Here is a 19,070-nt window from a genome sequence, read left to right on the forward strand (position 1 = left end):
CATTCAAGATGAGCAGTTTGCTATGACTCTCCAGAGCATGTACAAGAGCCTGTGTTTCAACTTCCTATCCAAACACTGTTCAGAAAACTCCAGTGAATGGCAGAGCTGAGCATTGAGCAGGCTTGCTAATCATTAAGATTGTCTTGGTAGTTTCAGAGGTATCCCACCTTCACTGGTATGAAGACTTCTTTATTTTAATTCAGACATCTGCGTCTGTTCTGTAATGATGTTATAGACTGACTAATTTTTTAATAAAATGTCTTGGAGACATTTGAATAAAGTGGGGGCTGTTTTTCCCTATTGTGGACAAGAAATAACCTTTAATTCTGGGGCTGTGTTTCAAGGAAAAGGCGAGTCCCAGATTTGGCAGATGTGCCTCTGCCTGGGTGGTCCAAGACCTATTTGGAAAAAGCATCAGAGCTGTAAACTTAGACAGGGTGAATCTCATTTACAAGAAGGCAGTGGAGAAGAATTCTTACCCTGAGAACAGTCAGGGCCACCACTATTTTGCAGGGCCATTTGCTATGCCCTCTAATACTTGCCAGAACAAAAATTTTATGTTGTGTAGTAAAAAAATGCAATTCAGCTACATAAGAAATAAAAGTGGGTGTACTGGGAAAATGAAGGGACAAAATACAGTTTTCTTCTTACTTCTTTAAAAATAAAGATGGCCACTTTTTATTCTCACATTCCAGTTATCTAAAATAGGTATCTAACCACTACACATTGTCTTCATTGTTCTAAGAAAACAAATCTACTCCCAGAACATGCTTGTGGAAACAGAATGCTTGAAATATGGTACTTGCTCTTCATATTTCTGCCTCAGTAGCAAGTTCACATTTTTCCATATGGTCCATCTGTTGAAAGAAAAAACAAAATTTCTAAAGCATGAGCCATATCACTCTAAATTGGTTTTATCCCTAACCAAAAAAACATGACTCAGATTCAAAACAACCATGGAATTTTCCAAGTAATCTCTGGGTTTTTTTAAATCCCCTATTCTACTAAAAAAAAAAAAAATCCTAAATTCATCTTCAGTTAAAATCTGACTATATATTAAAAAATAAAATTGTATTAAATACACAGTGATGATCCGGATAGGATCAGATCTTACTCTTCTGGATGCTGGTGTGAACTTCAAGAAAATTCCCTGCTTTCACAAGGTAACCATGTGAAATGCTCAAGAAATGTGTGAAGACGTAGTAATGTACAGCTACATCTGTGGTAGCATGTATTTTCCCCACACATATTTTAATTAAGGTCTAAGACTGAGTAAAACAATCTCAAAATAGGACAGATTAAATAGGAAGCTTTGACTACTTAAATAAACTACTGTATAAAGTTTTCAGAAGCTTCGTAAAAACAAGTCACATTTTGAAAGCATCATAGACTTAAGAAGCCTGGATGTTACTGGCTTCCTATGAGACTGAGACTCCTAAGTAATTTCTGTTCTGTTGGAAATGCATTCCCAGGTTCACTGAAGAAAAAAAATTCAATAAATGCAAAATTAAGATCAAAATTCCTAGCATTTCCTTCTTCCTTGAAAAAATCTATGTGAATATAAGATCTGTTGCACTTTTGGAGTGTTCTTTTGAAGTATCATGCCATGAAGGTCATGATAATCTGAACAATTGATTTCCGACTTGCAGACATCATCTTTTCTAGTGGTTTCGTTATTACTGAAGAAATGAAATTTACAACAGAATTTCATTGGATGAAAATAATTGTACTATCTTAACAGAATGTGCTGCTGCTTTTCTTAACAGCAAAAGAGTGGATTATGTACTTCTTAATGATATAGCCATTTTCTACATCTGTCTCCATGTAAAGGCCTCTTTGTAGAATAGAAACGGGCAGAATTTTCTTCAAACCAGCAAGTTTGCAAGCAGAAGTTCCAGAAGTATTCATTCAAGAGACAGCATAGAAATACTAGTTCTTACTTAGGCCGTGAAATGGATTACTAAGTACTGTACTTCCCATGGAAAAAAAAATTCTCTCCCACAATGCATGTGTTTGTAGACAGTGAATGAAATGGAAATACCAACCATTCAGCCATTCCTCTCCTGATGAAAAACAGTCTGATGATATGTGTTCAGTGTTCTGAGAAGTGTCCACTGTACACATGCAAATGCTCTTTGCAACTAGTGTGTGTAGAAGGAAAAAAGCAATTATTCTATTACATGTGGTTCATTATTTTGGTTCTGCCCAGTTAATACAAGAAATAAATGTTCAAGTAGCCTTTTTTAAGGCAGAAAGGAAATTACAAGGCTCTCACAGCACAAACACATACATTTCGCTCTAAGTTTTTTGACCTCAACTTTTGCTACTGTCCTAAAGGAAAATGGTACATGGATAATGATCTAGAAAAAAAAAGCCACAACATGTCTGAAAATCTTGAGTAGTAAAAGGTGTTTGGGAAAGGACACCATTGCAAGCGATTGTAAAAGTACAGTTTACAGGAAACAACCTTTTAAACTGGAAACAGTGCTGCAGTGCACATCTGAGCAATAAAATGCCTTTAGCATTCACATATCTTCGTAAGTGGACAGGCTCATCTCAGCTTTCCTCTCAGCTGGCCCACCCTGGGCCCATTCTCAAGGGCAGATGCTGTAGCCCATTTGCTAACAATAGTTTCAGAGCAAGTATAAACACACCTGAGCTGGTTTTGGCACCATCTCAACAGGGCTGACCCTGCTTGGTCTGGAAGTGATTTCTGCATTGTGTATACCAGTGCTTAAGTTGTTTTCATCACCTCCACAGCTGCACCAACATCTGAAAACCAGTACACATAAAGCAACCAACCAACAGCAGCCAGTGGCAGGAGGAAGACATGAGGCTTTCACTCATGTTCCTTGGGAATTTGTAGCATTTAGCCTGATGACAAAAATGTAAAGGATCCTGTGAACTGAAAGCCAAGCATGCACAAATGCCAACTTCCCAGGGACAGCCATTTAAAAAGATCAGTAGTGCAAAATATTTTTATTCTTGATTCAGTAACATAGGTCAAAATGCTTTCTATCAAAAGAACTATCAAAATGCTATCTCTCAAAGCTGCAAAAAGTCTTCTGTCATGCCCAGCAAAAACATCTTCTGAAAACAGAGTTACCCTTGTTGCGTTTTTCTCAGCTGAATATGTCTGTGGAGACTGTGATCTCTCCACACAGGGTACTCACCAAAAGAGGTGACTTTGGCTCTGAAGAACTTAAACTTTCTTCCTTAATAAATAAATATATCATTACAGCAAATCAGGCTCAAATAATCATCTATGGATCCTCAAAATATATTTTTATTACACAAATATCATTCCTGCATGGTTTGTTTGAACAAGATGCTAGTGTTTTTCCCTGACACTGATCCTTTGCCAAAGGGATTTTCTGAAAGTCTCACTTGTGCAAGGGCAGCATCCCTGGTTTTTAGGGCTAGAGGCAGCTGTGGAAAAGCAGAATTTAAAATATTGGGACAGCTTTCAGCACACATGAAACTCAGATGGATAGAAGAAATGGAGGATTCTTCTGACCAACAAGTATTTGCAAATAATAAGGCTTTTTAGCACGTGGCAAGTAAATTATGAAGAAATTTGAAAAAGAGGCCAGCACTATGTCATCAGCAGGAGAAAAAGTGGGAGTTTCTTGGACAACGGCAAACTCATGGAAAGTGTCACAGAGACAGGCAACACACAAGGAGCAGATATCAGGTAATTTCAGGTTAATGCTGAGTAAGAGTGGGGAGAAGAAAGAGAAAGAGCAAAGACTGAAATCTACAGATCCTTAGTATGGTGGACAGTCATTCACACTTAAGTCTGAAGCACAGAAAGCTTATCTATGGTGATATTTTGGGATCCTGAGTCCTGCCCCAGCATGGAGAATGAAGCTGAAGGAATAGTTGGTAGACAGCAGCAGAAAAAATGGGCAAATCATAGAAGAGACATTCCTTCTCTATGATCAAGGAGAAAGCTGCACTGAAGTTTTCTGCAGAAGAGCTTACGAACTGGAAAGACAGATGACTCCAGGGCTGAAAATCTTGAGAGCACTTCTGCCCTCTCATTTTACTTATTGTCTGGACACATTTATTTTACCTTCTTGTGAGCCATGTTGAATATACTTCCTTGGGTTTGACTTTGTCTTCTCACCTTTTGGATTTTTGTGGCTTTTCAGTGATCACTGTACTAACTATTCCTCCTCAAAGCAAATTACCAGAAGACAAAACATACCATCACATAAATAAGAAAATCATGGTATTTTCATAGATTTTATGTGACTAATGAAAGCAACAATGTAAATTGTTGTTATGCACTGCATTGCAAGTTTTAAAAAGGAATCTGGGCCCTTCATGAGATGGAATAAGCAGTGAGCTGGTACACATTTTTGCTAGCCATAATTCTTCTATCTTTTTCAAAATAGACAACGAAAAATGTTTTTGTTTTTTTTTCTCTGATGGATTTTTGCTGCTAATTTTGCAAAATTTTATCTTCTGGAAAGGTTACACTTTCTTGCCTCTCTTCTGATCATTTGCCACTAACACCCAACCAGGATGTCACTTAATGCACTCGCACTCCATAGACCAGCAGATGTAAGTCTGTTAGTGCAGTGGTTTTGGTGTACTATTGCTTATCACATTTTTGCCCTTTAGGTGCCAACCTGGATTCACTGGAGCAAGATGTACTGAAACTCTGCCCATGAAAATCCAAAACCAAGAAAGTATGTTAAAATAATCTGAACTTTGCTTTCTTCCCCAACTACAGCAACAAAATCAATAGTACTTGGTGTTTTCACAGTTCAGCTGGAACCGGCCTCTTTACTCACTAATTTGTGACCTGATTTTCTGAAATACAATCTGTACACCATGGCATTATTGACCTCCAAAATATTTCTCGTTTGTGTGATTTTTGATCTTTCCATTCATTCACAGATGCATTTGTTTTGCACACGCTGGCAGTTTTCTTGTTTGGGAGACTGCTGCAAAGTGCAACCCTAAAAGACCAAACTCATGGAGATGAGTATGTACAGATCTTGTGTCCTTCTGCCTTGTGGAAAGAGCATCCTAAAACCAATCTCGGTCTCTGGAATGGTGAATTTCTGTCTCAGATCTTGAAACACATTTTGATCTGGATTGGTTTGGTTTTGGCTGGTTTTGCAGGGGGTATTTCTTTACATTTCCACAGAGCAAATGACTTGCTCTCAACATCCTGAGCTATTTTGAAATGCTAAACCGAGATTCAGTTTCTGAAAGTGAACTCACCAAGTCATATCAGTTCACACTGAAGGAGCTTCTTTCTTAGCATATATTCACCTCTTCTCTTTTCTCTGTTTTTTTCTCTACCATTTTTTTTGTTTGTTTTTCCTCTCAGGTGCCCAAATGAATTTACTGGTGATCGCTGCCAAAACTACGTAATGGCCAGCTTCTACAGTACGTCCACTACTTTTCTGTCTGCCGCAGTAGAAGCATGCTCAGTCGGTGCTGCTTTCTTGTCGCTGCATCTTTCCTCCAATTTTTTTTTTTTAATCTGTAACTAGATTTGTTGCCTAAGGCCTAATATTGATTGTCTCTGCCTGTTGCATGAAAATTATAACAAAAAGCAATTGCAGATTATAACAGAAAGCAATCCTGAGATGGTTTGGCATTGAGGGTAGGGGGAAATGCAAGACTTAGGAATGCTGTGAAATTAATTCTGAATGTGTGATATGGACTCCCTGCTGACATCAAGTAGAAAAAGTACAAAAATGAAATTTTGAAAGTCTCCCATTTTATTTGCCACAAAAAGCTTATGAGTCATGATACAGGCCAGCACTCCCTCAACCAAAGGATGGGTAGCTAGTCCTCTACTTATATATGATGTTTGGAACTAGAGGTTAAAGGTAATTGAAGTGCTTACATGGTTTCTAGTGAGCACTTGCCAAACAGGATCAAAATTTTCTTCCTCCTCCTTATCCAAGCTTCAGTGGAGAGAGCACAGAAAGAAAAAAGAGAAAGAAAAGAGGAAGGTATTACTTAAACAATGAGGTCTAGCATGTTTTGGGTATATTGTGAGTAACAGGTGCAAAAGATCAAAGATTAATCAGCCAAATGAAAGTATCAGACATGCATGTACACAGACTGCTAGAATTAGCACTGTAGTCACATCCCATAAGGTTTCCCATGGAGAAATGCGCTAATTATTATTACTTGACAAGGATGTAGCAGAAGGTACACTATATATTTATTTTCTCTCATTGGCTATAGCAAAGTCAAAGGTCAAAGGTAACATACAAGAAAATTGCTTAGGTCTTACATTTAAATGCACATGTACTACTTACATTCAGTTGTTCCTGACATCAGAATACACTGTGACCTAAAAGCAGTGTTACAGAAACTGTTTTTTTGATGGATTACTTGCCAGCACAGAAAGACTATAGGCCAGCTTAATTTAATTTATTTTGGTATATAGGACAAAAAACTCTAAGTATATGCTGGACATTTTGGAGCCTGAAGAGATGCTCAGGTTTTCTCTTATACTGATGGATGAAAATCATCCATACATAATTCATACTTTCGGTCATAGAAGCTACCCACATAAATCCCAAGAGTGCTGACTGGGGACCAGACCTTTCAGCACTCAAGTGTGCATTTTCATGCCCTGCTTTAGAAGCTTTATTAGTGTGAGTTATATTTAAATGCCTCTGGTAGTGATGGCTCTAAAACTTTTTATGTTGTTACAGTATTTGTTTGCCAAATGTTAGATTTAAGTAGCCTTTTCTGTGGATTGTGGTGAAAAGTGCAGTTCATATTTTCTGATCTTAGAATAATAATTTAAAAGGATTTTAAAAAGTGTAAAAATATGAGATCCATTGTTTGCTGCTGAATTTTATCTGAAAACTATAGAAGAATTGTATGTTAATTATAAATTCATCTTCCAACCAAGGAGGGGAAAAAAAACTTCAGGTGGGTTTTCCTTCCTTTGTTTTTCACTTTCCTAACCCTGGTTGGGATTTTTAAAGACACCAGGTTGAGATTTTCTGAAGTTGCCTCCATGGAAAAGACACAGATGCCCTTGCCTTGCTGCAAGAGTTAGACTTAGTTATTAGTACTTAAGTTGGTCAAGTGCTTCCTCTCCTTGAAATGCAGAGGCAGGAGAGCACACCTCTGCCTACCTTAGGCCACTCTGAGAGCCCCAGTCAATGGCTATGAGACTCTGGCACTTCTGCCTGCCCTGCATCTGTACTGTAACATCTGATTTCTTATACTGCTTACAATCTTGAAATTACACTTTTGGAAAGGGTCCACTGAGGGAACATTTATACTTAACTAAAAAAAAATCAATGAAGAAGCATTTACATGACTTTTCATTATCATACCCAAAGCAGACCAGAGCATATTATTTAACAGAGGACTTAGAGAGTTCTCTAAAGGCAAATGTTGCATCTGGGACTTAAAACTAAGCTCATCTTTTTCACCCAGTGTTGTGGATGATTAACTTAGTTCTGTGGATGCAGCTTTTGCAAAGTGCAGAGCAAGCTGATATGCTAAACAGCATAAGTGCTAGTAAGACACAAAAGTGTATGTGTGAACCATACAGCTATCTAATTTCACTTGCTTTAGAAGGGTCTTTCTTCATTTGGAAAGAAGGAGTCAATGGGGTTCCAAGCCAAGTGTGCCTACCAATGAGCTGTTCCTGTCTTAACTTGTCTGTTAAAGAAAATTCTTCTTCAGAAATCTCCCCTGGAGTTGGTATTTGAGAGTCCTGAAGTTACTGGGCTGAGGACTTTGCAAGATCAGAACAAGGCACCACTGGGCATTCTGGAAATGCCCTGTCCCAACAGAGTGCAAGGTTGAATTGACTCATCTCAGAAGCCTGGCTGGCAGACCCTGTAGTGTCCTTTCCTTGAGCACAGCAGTCACAGCTGCTACCAGGTGTGCTACCCTGGATTTTTTCTGTGACTGCTTTGACTTTGAGACTCGTGATCCACCACTGGTCCATAACACAGCCGAAGACAGTCCACAAATAGTTCCAAAAATACATCAATTTCATACATTTTATGTCTGAATGTTCACACATTTTCTCCCTTGAAGTCAAGGAATCACAGCAAATGAAGGAGAGCAAAAGTAATGAATTAATTTTAAAAGTTTGGGGTAATTTTCATGTAGTTAGGCAAGAGAACTCTTATAGCAACACTGTGCAGAATGATCCCTGGGATAAGAAACAGTGATAAAGCCATGAATTAATAGAAGGATGAAGGAACATCTCTAGAGTTTAATCACAGGTAAACACTTTGTCCTCGCAAATGCCCCAGATGGAGCAAACACCCCACTCAAATGGACTTGCTTACTTCACTAGTTAACAACTATATATGAACTGTGAATTTAGAACTGGCTGGGGGCAGGCTGTGGCCCTTCTTGGGCATCACCTGAACATGGTCCATGCCATCCTTCAGCATGAGGCACAGTTCAAACAGTGTCTATTTCATCCCTGCCATCCCTGATGAGCAAGAGGGACAGTACCAAGAGGGGCAGAAGGAATTTTCTTTTTAGATGATAATGGCCCTTGCCTCATATTGTCACAGTGAAGTTGGCTGAGGCATTAAAGGAGGCAAGAGAAAAGCTCTGATGTTCTAGAAACATGACCAAAACTGCAGTTACTGTGTTGGTAACAGTTGGTAACTGTGTTGGACTAATTTTTCAGCCTTTTCCTGTAAACTACAGGTCTTCAAAAATCTGCCTTTAGCTATTCTACTACTTCAATATTTCTCATTTTCTACATATTTCTCAAGTAGTCACATCTGCATGAGGGTAGTGGACAATCTCACCTGAAAGTTTCATTTTCTAAAGTCTTTCAGCACCCTAAAGTGTACATTCTATGTGCTGAGACCAAGACTCCTGAATGAACAAGCAGATTTGAAAAATGCCATTGTCCATCTTTTGCTCAGAATTAAAAATATAGGTTTTCACTATAAACTGCTTAGTTAATGTTCACTAAGTACTAAAATTGCTATGATAGGATACTTCAGTTATGGAGGGACAAATTTTCCATGCTCCTGAGATTTGAACCAATTGTCACTTTTACAGGAGCCATAGGACTAAATACATTAAGTTCAAAACCAATTTTGCAACCTGAATACTATTGAAATTAACCAGATTTTGGATCCCAAGTGGAATCTAAATGTCACAAAGAGAGTGTATCCCAGTCCCTCAAATAGAAATTGTTGTCATACAGGGAGTCTGCCCTTTGATAGTTTAGGAGATTTGAGTTTGTTTTTAATTAAAATTACATGAAGAAGAATTTAATTATTTTTTTTTAGCATTTTTCATTATCCACAGAAAGAAACATGACACTTTGGTGCTTCCTGGACCTCTGCTGTGGCAGTTGATCCAAATGGGTCCTTTCTTTGCCAGCTGCAAGTTCTCTACAAACACCTGAGGAAGTGCTAAGCCCTCACTGGGCACCACCATGTCTCCAGGCTGCCCACCCACCTGAATCCGTACAGCAGCCCCCTCAAAGTCTTGAGTGCCCAGCAGCTGGGACACACCACTCACAAACAGATCATGCAGTGCTGAAGGATTCTGTTCCACATTTCCCAGCACCATTCTCTTGTTCTGTAGACCCTGCATCTCAGCAGGCTACAGTATATCCAACAAGTTGTAGGTTTAAAAAAGCTTTGGTGAAAAGAATTTACTTCCTAAATATTTTTTCCCGCAAGACTGTCATATCCCTCAGTCACAACCAGAATGAAAACTGAGTTGTTAAAAATAATTAATTGTATTTATTCTTAGAGCACCTAGAGACAACTATTCAATAGAAGCCACACTGCATGTAAAAAGTGTGCAAAAATATCAGGCTAAGTAGGAAAATATCAAAAATAATCACCTGTTTATAAAATGAGAAGTTTTGGGATGTTCTGCTCATCAGATCTAGGGAATGTAACTAGGAATACCATAGATAAGTCAGAGCTACATAACATCTAGGTTTGAATAAGCAATGCATGTTTCTTCAGCATGTTTTCCTGTTAGGCCTTCCAGACAGAATATATTCTGAGTTTAAATACCAACTCCCTATTGAATTAAATGAAATAGAAACTGCATGATATGAATGACTTCCCTAAAATTAAATTACCTTTAAACTAGGTGTCTTACCTATAAGCAAGCATAATTACAGCAATATATGTGCATGGGCATGTCATTCATTTTACTGAAGATTTAATTAAGCTTTCTATGCAACTAATGTATATCATTAGCAGAGGTCAGGTAGGCACGTGATACTGGCTGTTTAGGAAGAAACCTGGATGGATTCCAACTTACTTAACCCTTAAAATGTTACTGATTAACAACAAAGATTTGACATTCCCCATGTGCACAAACTACATTAAAAAATCCACTTGCTGTGAAAATTACCATTGGCTGTGAATTTCATAGCACAAAAGAACAAAAAAAGGCAAGAGCTACCATGGCTGTGGTGTTGGCCCCCTGGGAAGGGTCTCCTAGGGTACCTGCTGAGGGGAAACCTGTGTTCCTCTTGACCCACAGGTGCTGGGGCCTGGGCATGCTGATTTAGGCATGTAATTTGTGTAAAGGGATCATGCCCTGCACCCCAGGGTCTGTACAGCTGGTCAGCAAGTTGTTCTGCCAACGCAGCACAGTCCAAAGACAGGGAAAGGGGGTTGGCTCCTCATTTTCCAGAAGCTGGAGGCCTGCTGCAGTTAATTTGCAAAGCAGGGGACTCCCATTAGTGAGTAATCAGCACCAGTCACCTCCAGGTCACAACCTTCAAGAGCAAGGGTACACATTCTGGGGACAGAAGCAGGGTCAGAAGGGAAAGCAATGCACAACCCATTTACAGGGATATGCTGCCTTTAGAGCATCCCTTTGCTGTCATGTTCCCATGTGAAAACAATCAGCCATTGTACATGGCATGCTCAGGCCACAGACCTGTTCATCTCAGTAAGATCTTTAAGGGTTAATGGTTCCTGTTGCATTCCCTGTATACATATTTTTGTGTATAAGCCTTGCAGAAGGTCTGGTCACACAGCTAAGAAAGGTGCACTCAAGCACTGCCCACATAACCATGTGCCCTTTGTCCTGTTTCATGTACAGATACAGAATAGTTGTAATTCTCATATGTAATTTATTTTTAAGTACAGTGTATTGCTCTTTTCTGAAACTTTTTCCTTTTTCTTTCTTTTTTTTGACAACTTTCTGCATTGGCAGAGCATCTTGGGATTGAATTTATGGGTATGGACCAATCATTCCTTTTAGCCTGCAGATTCTAGACCCTGAGAGATAAACCCCTTTTAATTTTTTTTTCTCCACTTCCCCTTTTCAATTCCTAACCAATTTCTTTATGCTTGAAAAGGGATCATACAGCTATAACAACAACCCTTGTCAAAGTGTTAGTGGAGATCAGTTCACTAAAATGGTCACCAAATATTGATAGGATATTCTAGCCTTAAGGAGTTCTAGGAATTACTGGAGTGATCATAACATAGTGTACATTCCTTTTTCTGCTGTATAGTTTTGACTAGTTTTGACCTCTGCTTTTGGTGAGTTTTTCTCGGGTTGCCAAGTTTTGGAAACACTGTAAGTGTTAACCAAAATGTCTAACTAGTATATTAAAAGGGAGAAACTTTTATGGCCACTTAAAATTATGTAAATTTGCAGTGTTGAGCTCTGATTTTCAAGTAAAGTTTTATGTCTAAACCCACATCTTGGTGGTTACACATCATGTGTAAATCAGTTGCCTATACATACCTGTAAATGATATGCTTTCCAGGTCTGCAAATTCAAAGTGGACTGAAAGTTATTTAGGAATTTAAGTTGAAGTTTACAGCTAGACTCCAAATCCTCAAGTCAGCAAATATATTCAATCTTCTAAAACTAAACTCAACAAGAACATTGGCAGTGGGTACTATTTTCACATTTCAGCTTTAAATATAGTAGAAACAGATCTTTTACGTCTTATTCATAAATAGACTGTACTTATCTGACTAGCTATTTGTATTCAGCATTACAAATAATGCATTACTTGAACAGGCTAACTTGAAATTCAGGTCATCAGGTCATTTTGAGTTTGGAATCTCCTATAATTATTGGCAAATAAAAAAAATTAAAAAAGCAAAAAAAAAGCCAAACAACAAAAAAAAAAGAAAACCACAAAAAACACAGATGGTGAGGCAGTTTTCATTCCTGTTCTTATTAAAAATTCCCCTGCAAAATGTCATTAGCTTAAACTGTGGACTGTGGAAAACCCATTACAAGCCTAAATTTAAAAAATCACTCACAACCCAGCTTATTTTTATTTTCCTTATTATCGTAATTTAGCAATAATTCCCACTTACACATATTAGATTGTAGTGGAAGATATAACATATTAGGAGTTAAATTTAAATCCTTCAAAAAACTGACATGCAAATTTTGTTTTGTATATGAAATTACATTAGCAGAACAACCTCTTGGAATTAAATTCTTCTAAAAATCTCCAGAGATATGTGAGAAGAAATACTTTAAAACAGAGCAAATTTAAGACTTCATACATCATCAGTTATGTATAAATTAGAGTGATGTGAAATAAATTGCATAATATGCATATTTGAAAGGCTGCTTAGGTAATACCTTGATTAACTCTTATGTTGATTTGATTTTCCTAGTGTTCTGTAGGGTAAAAAAATTACTGAAATTATTTTTAATACTTAACAGGCTAAAATCTTTCCTAAATTCAAACTGCACATAAAATTCTTTGCTGACTTTCCTGCAATGCTGCTATAAATTTTTTTCATGGCAGTTTAATCAGCATATGTAATTTAGCTGGGTGTCATTAACTGACCCCATAAACATTAACACTGCTCAGAGACAGAAGGCAGTTTTGGGTCAAGATGTAGTATAACCCAAGTGCCCCGCAGGAGTTCTTCACAACACTCTTCTTGGCCTTAAATAGAGTCCAAGGCTTGTCTTTGAGATACGTGCCATCTATAAAGTCTTGACCAGGATCCCAGTCCTTTCCCAGCTGCCAGCATCCCCTGTCACCGACACTGGCCCTGCAGAACACCTGGGCATCCCTCATTTGTGTGTGCCCTGCCACCAGGAGCACAGCGAGGTTTACATGAGAGCTTGCTGGTTTGCTGGGCGTGACTTGCCCAAGTGTGTGTGCTTTCCTAGGCAGACCTTGCCCCTGGAGTTTGAGGGAGGGCATAGCAGCCCCACCATCCATGCACACCATGTCAAGCTGCTTTTCCTGAGGGCCTTGTTTCAAAGGGCACAGGAGGGAACTAAGGCTATGAAGGCAGATCCAGGGATTTAATTTCCCATGCCCATCAAGACCTATGGTCCCAGCAGTATTGCTGGTGCTGGGAGCATTGCACAGGGCTGCACCCACAGCCCTGCTCCCTCTCTTCATCCCCCATCCCCTGCAGTGAGTGAGCACCCAGAAAGTCCCACAGGTATGCAACGAGCCTCAGCTCACTGGCAAACTCAGTCAGGCCGTCACCAGCCAGCTGCCCAGCTCATTTGCAACAGCCTCAGCCTGCACCAAACCTCCCAGAGTAATTTTTCAGTACAAAAACTGAGCAGAGTGTCCACTGTTAATCTCCTACTTCCTATCCCTTGTGTTCCAAAAAAAAAAAAACGGGTTAATATGTTATTATTCATTTTGCTTTCATAAGCTAACAGCTGACAGCATGACAATAAAATAATAATAATAATTCAAAGCATTTCAAATTAGCCCCTAAATTGCTTAGCACAATTCTCCTGTTTCCTGTGACATCCTTGTAATACACCATTTCCATGGCTAACTAATAAGCGCTTTCAGAGGGGGCAAAAAAGGGAAGGGGATCCAGTGCCACTAACTAGCCTAGGTGAGGAGTTATGCTGTATGAGAAATCCCTTCACACTCTGCTTCAACCTTTTTTTTGTCCCCAAGCATTTCTTCTCTCTTTTTTTTTTTCCAGTTCCAAGCATGCTGTGCCAGGCCTGTGGTTGATTTCTCTACCCTTTTTTCCTGTGTTTCCTTATATTTCACCTTCCTCTTTTTCTTTGTTGTAGTTTGGTTTGGTTGGAGTTTCAGCCATTTCTTCCTTCCCTTCTTTGACTCTGTTCTTGGAGTTACATTTTTTAATATATTTTTGCAGCATCCTAGTTTTACCACACTCACTTCTCTCCTCTTCCCCCATCTTTGTTAATAATTAGTGCTATTAATTTTGTCTGACAGTGCTCATTAGCTGTTTGCTGGTGTTTGATTTCCAGTGGGTTTGGCTTGTAAGACAAACTTTTTCTATGGTGTGGTGCATTGTATCAGAGAAATTAAGATTTATTTTCATTTTTTGGTATTTGCCACTTGCCCACAGCAACTTTAAAACAAAACTAGACAAGCTCAGGAAACATGAAGGAGGGAAGTCTGCTCCCTGTTCAGTAAGGAGTACTTTCCCCTGAGCTGATGTGTCATTTATGACAGCACATCATTTGGACAGTGATATATGGCAACCACGAGAGACCACTGTGCACCTCTGTACCAGCCAGATATGAGTTCCTTCCAGCAGGAATAATGCTGACATTTTTCCCAAAGGTAGTGCAAAGCTGTGCAGCTCTAATTCATTCATTTATTTTTAATCACCTGCTGGTATTCTGACTGTGGTCAATATTGCAGATCATTATTGGTCTGTCTGCTTAATCAAAAATAAGTCTTGAGTAAAGCTAGACATCCCTTTTTGTCCTAACAGCAGGAACACAAATCCTTATCTGTAAGGCGTCAACACAGAATGCGCCTCTGTTTCAGAGCTCCTTACATAACCTTTCCCCAGCAGAGCCCTCAGCAATGCTCTCTGCCAAGCATGAGCAAGGCTGGAAAGCATCAGTAGCTCCAGACCAAACATTAGCAGTGCTACTAACACCTTTATAAAAGTGAAATATCTCCGATGAATGAGATCGGTAACAAGTTGTCATCACTGAGGAAGCCTGCCACCGTAGAGAGAGAGCTCCTTTGTTGGTCACAAAGGGATAGAAGTTGAAACTCTGCATTTCTCTCAGACAAGGCACTGCTGGTTGCTGATATTGCTGTGTTTTAGGAGGAGCACTGGAGAAAGAGTCTGAATTTTATGACCAGAGCTCAAAACCTGTCTTCATTTCCATTGGTGATATAGTTACAAGCCAAGCTCATGTCTCAAATGTACAAGAGTATTTTAAAATTTCTCCTGTAAAGACAGCTGAGATATAAATTGACATGGGACCAGAGGGATATTGGATGTGAAAACAATCCAAAAAAGATAATAAGAAAATAAATTTCTCATGAGACCTGTAAAAATGGCTTTCATTCCAGCTGTCTTTGCAAAACTTCCAAAGCATTTGCAAATTCTTGTTATTACCTTACCACACTGTATTTTTATTTCCAGCAAATGCTGTGTTTGTCAATTAAGAAGTTGTTTCTTATATATTATTCTTGTTGGCTTAAAAAAAAAGTGACTTTTGACTGTAATTCTGTAATTTTTCTCATCCCCAGTATTGTTTTAATAGTTTGTGGTGTAGTCCTGTTCTTCTTGTAGTCAATAATGAGTCTGCCTGAATTGTGGTGGCTGTGTCTCAGTGTGGCTGTGTGAATCTGTGCAGTGGTTTGTAGCATGACAGCTGTTGACTGTGTGCTCCTTACCCAGCCATCCTCCATGTTGTGACTTTCTCTGTTTTTGTCCCTTTCTAGAAGCTGAGGAACTGTACCAGAAACGGGTGCTGACCATAACTGGCATTTGCATTGCTCTTCTAGTGGTTGGCATCATGTGTGTGGTGGCCTACTGCAAAACCAAGTAAACTTTTCTCTTCTATTTCTTATCTGTGGTTGTTGGTCAGGGCCTTCCCAGTTGACTGTAGCTTCTCTGGGCATAAGGTTGTATCTGAGTTTCTGTAGAGGTGAGCTTAAGAGACAAACTTGTGAGCAGGGTGCCCTCGTCCAAGCCAGATGAATGTGAGTCTCCATGCATGTCCATCAGCAGTGCAAAATTAAGAGAGATTTCTCAGTCTTCAAATGTAATTGCAATTTTTTGTCTTTTTTTGTTTGCTTTCTTTTCTATCACTCATTTCAGCTGGTTTTCCCAGTTGAAAAGGAACAAACTCCAACCCTGGAATCATGTTGCTTTCCAGCAGTGAATTTTATGTATAAGCCTAATTTGTTTGTACTTGAGACACAATTAATGATGCTAAATGTTACTATACACCAAAGGCCAAAAAACTGAGCACAAAAGCACTCTCAATGCAAAAGTAGGCATTTAAATGTGTTCTGTGAGCCTCTAAATTACAAGGGGTGACTCTCAAACATGCATGAGGCACTCTGGACTATAAATTACACAGAACATCAGCAGAATTTCTGCTGCCAAAACTTCTGGCTGCCTTTATAAATCTCCCCACCAAAACACAGAAAGACCTTATCATAAATATTCCACATTTATATAAACCTGATTTACTGTTTCAAGGCCTGATTGGCAGTTGGTTTTTGTTGTAAGCCCCACCAATAATGGTTGTGTTAAAAGAGGGGGAGGAGGGAGCTCATTTGTCCTTCTCAGTGAGAGTCCAGACACATACACACAACTCCTACCCATAACCTTGTGCCAGTGGTCAGTGGGGAGCAGCTGAAACAGTAATAAAAAATCAGATCAATTACTGCTTTTAGAAATCACATCCCCATGTATTTCAACAAGCATTTAGTCAGGATCCTGAAGTATGATTTTCTGTATAAAGAGCCCACAGAATCCACCAGGGGTCTGGATGCTTTTTTTGCCCCAAAAAAAAGACATCAGCAATCACTGTGAACCAAAAGTTAACTGTTTTCAAAAACAGTTGATGAGAGTCACATGCCAGTTACCTGGCCCTCCAAATACAGCAGTGATGCCAAACTGGTATCTGTGAGGTAACTTGCATGTGCTCTTTTCCCTAAATAGGGGAAAACTCAGAAACCAGGAGAAATCTTGGAATGGTGTTAGAACAACCAGTTTAATAATCTAATAGTTTAGATTTTGTTGGTGTCCTTGCAAGAAATGCTGCTACCAAATTGCCAAAGCATTAGCTTCAGACACTGAGTCTTAATTCAGAGGAACTTCATTTGCAAATCATTTACATGAAGATAAAAGCTTCTTAAGCTAGCTTACCTGTTATTCTCTCATCTCAGTTTTGTAGAGTCATTTCTTTTTTTAGTTAGTGTCCTGTTACTATAAGACAAACAGCACAGATAAAAGCATGCAAATTCAAATACACTGGTCATTGAAGGTGAGAATAATGCAGATTTCTAGGGACAGACTCCCAGGTTACATGTGCCAGGATTTCAGTCCTGTAGATGAGAAACTCAGACTCCTTCTAGAACTCACTTTCTCTACCATGTTAAGGAATTCAGGTTGTCCTCAGCTCACAAGGTCTCCAGAGCCTCATGAAGGGGGGGCTGTGAAATCAAGTTAAAACCTTTCTTGAGTGCTGCTTCTCAGCCCAGCAGGTCTTTGGGTAGCTCAAATATCTCCTGGCACAGCGCTGTCTGTACACCTTAAGTGCTTACATCAGATGATGTCTGATTATCCTCAAAACATAAAGTCTACATGAACCACAGTGTATCCTTCTGAGACAGGAGCATTTCCAAGACAGATGAATCTGCATATGCCATTCACGTGTTGTGATATAAATTAATCATTTTCCACTATCCAGGCACATACACACAGAGAAAATACGTAAAATGCTGTATGTCAAATTATGTTTTCATTGTCTTTAGGCTTTCATGACTACCAAGCTTCAACATATTTATTGACCTCCCTCACTGCTCCTTTTTTGTAAAGCTTGAAATAGTCCTTGAGTTCAAAACAGGACTGAAAATAGTTATCTCTTACACTGTCCTACCCTGCTATCACTATCTGCACTTCTGCACACAGCTTAGTATTTTAGCTTTTGCCACAGCCAAAGTCATATGCATTCCAGAGTGTGTTGAAGCCTGCATCCTCCCTTCACTGCCCTGGATGTGACAGTGCGGTGGAAGTTCTCCAATGTAATGAGAGAAAACTGCGTAATATTTATAAATTAAGTCTGAAATTGAATAGCCCTTTCTCTGGTTATTTATTTTGGTGTTTTGATTAGTGTGTTCTACATAGCCAGGTTCTACTATGCTGTAAGTTTTGCTGCTGACAGCTTGTAATGATCTTCTGAAAAGTTCTTCCGAGGAGAGCTGGAAGGATTACAGTATCACAGAATTATTTAGGTTGGGAAGGACCTGTGGGATTGTGTCCAACCTTTTAATGACCACCACCTTATCAGCTAGACCATGGCACTAAGTGATGTGACCAATCATTTCTTGAACACCCCCAGGGAGGGTGACTCCACCACTCCTCTGAGCAGTCTGTTCCAATACTTAATAAACCCTTTACATGTAGAAGTTCCTCATGGTGTCCAGCCTGAACCTCTCCTGGCACAGCTTGAGGCCATTTCTTCTTGTCATGTTGCTACTTGCCTGGGAGAAGAGGTTGACCCTCACCTGGCTACAGCCTCCTTTCAGGCAGTTGTAGAGAGTGAAAAGGTAACCCTGAGACTCCTTTTCTTCAGGCTGAGCAACCCAGCTCCCTCAGGCACTCCTCACAGGACTTACATGTTGTTAGCAAGTGGGGAAACAGCAGCTAAGGACAGGAGACGGTAGAAGCATCAAAGTCAGACAGAGATCATGTCATTAGTGCATAGATAGTTCTACTAAATGCATTAACACCCATGGCATCCACCTGGAAATCACTGGGATTCAGAGTAAATCTGATGTTGCTGAAACTAACCCTTCCAGAGCTGCCAGAAAGTCTGCAGACTCAGGCCTATGTCATTTGCTCTCACTTTGGATTTCTGAGGCTTTGTATGCACTCTTCTATAACGTCTTTATGTATTTGAAGTACACTGTTGAGGTAAGGGATCAATCCCTCTAAAAAAAATGTGTAACTGCCACATCACAAAGACCCTGTTCCAGTGTCTGCAAGCAAGCCCTGAGGCACAGACACCTCGGCTCCCTGTGGTGAACAGAGAGGTGTAGCTTAATGGGCTGTCAGAAGCTTCACCTTGGCCCTTATGAGAGTGTCAAAGTGTCTGGGTTAAAATCTCTCTCCTCCCGAGTGCAGAAAAGT

The 19,070-nt window shown here is 39.4% G+C and overlaps 1 protein-coding gene and 1 long non-coding RNA gene across 26 annotated transcripts in view; one reads left to right on the top strand and one right to left on the bottom strand.

The window, feature by feature from the left end:
• NRG1 (neuregulin 1) overlaps window positions 1-19,070 on the top strand; it is a 444,984-nt gene that overhangs the window by 414,487 nt on the left and 11,427 nt on the right. For 14 of the 23 annotated variants that reach the window (XM_064404531.1, XM_064404536.1, XM_064404537.1 and 11 more), the window contains 3 exons: window positions 5,348-5,406; window positions 11,176-11,199; window positions 15,647-15,749. In XM_064404531.1, coding sequence (XP_064260601.1) covers window positions 5,348-5,406; window positions 11,176-11,199; window positions 15,647-15,749 — 186 coding nt within the window. Of the gene's footprint in view, window positions 1-4,629; window positions 4,698-5,347; window positions 5,407-11,175; window positions 11,200-15,646; window positions 15,750-19,070 lie in introns of those variants that run through there. The other 9 variants (XM_064404542.1, XM_064404543.1, XM_064404544.1 and 6 more) reach the window with 5 other exon arrangements.
• LOC135290616 (uncharacterized) overlaps window positions 692-19,070 on the bottom strand; it is an 80,222-nt gene continuing 61,843 nt past the window's right edge. For 2 of the 3 annotated variants that reach the window (XR_010353371.1, XR_010353370.1), the window contains one exon: window positions 692-857. This is a non-coding gene — a long non-coding RNA (uncharacterized LOC135290616). Of the gene's footprint in view, window positions 858-5,872; window positions 5,934-19,070 lie in introns of all 3 variants that reach the window. The other variant, XR_010353372.1, reaches the window with a different exon arrangement.

Source organism: Passer domesticus, chromosome Z (assembly GCF_036417665.1).
Source record: "Passer domesticus isolate bPasDom1 chromosome Z, bPasDom1.hap1, whole genome shotgun sequence".
NCBI classification, from domain to species: Eukaryota; Metazoa; Chordata; class Aves; order Passeriformes; family Passeridae; genus Passer; species Passer domesticus.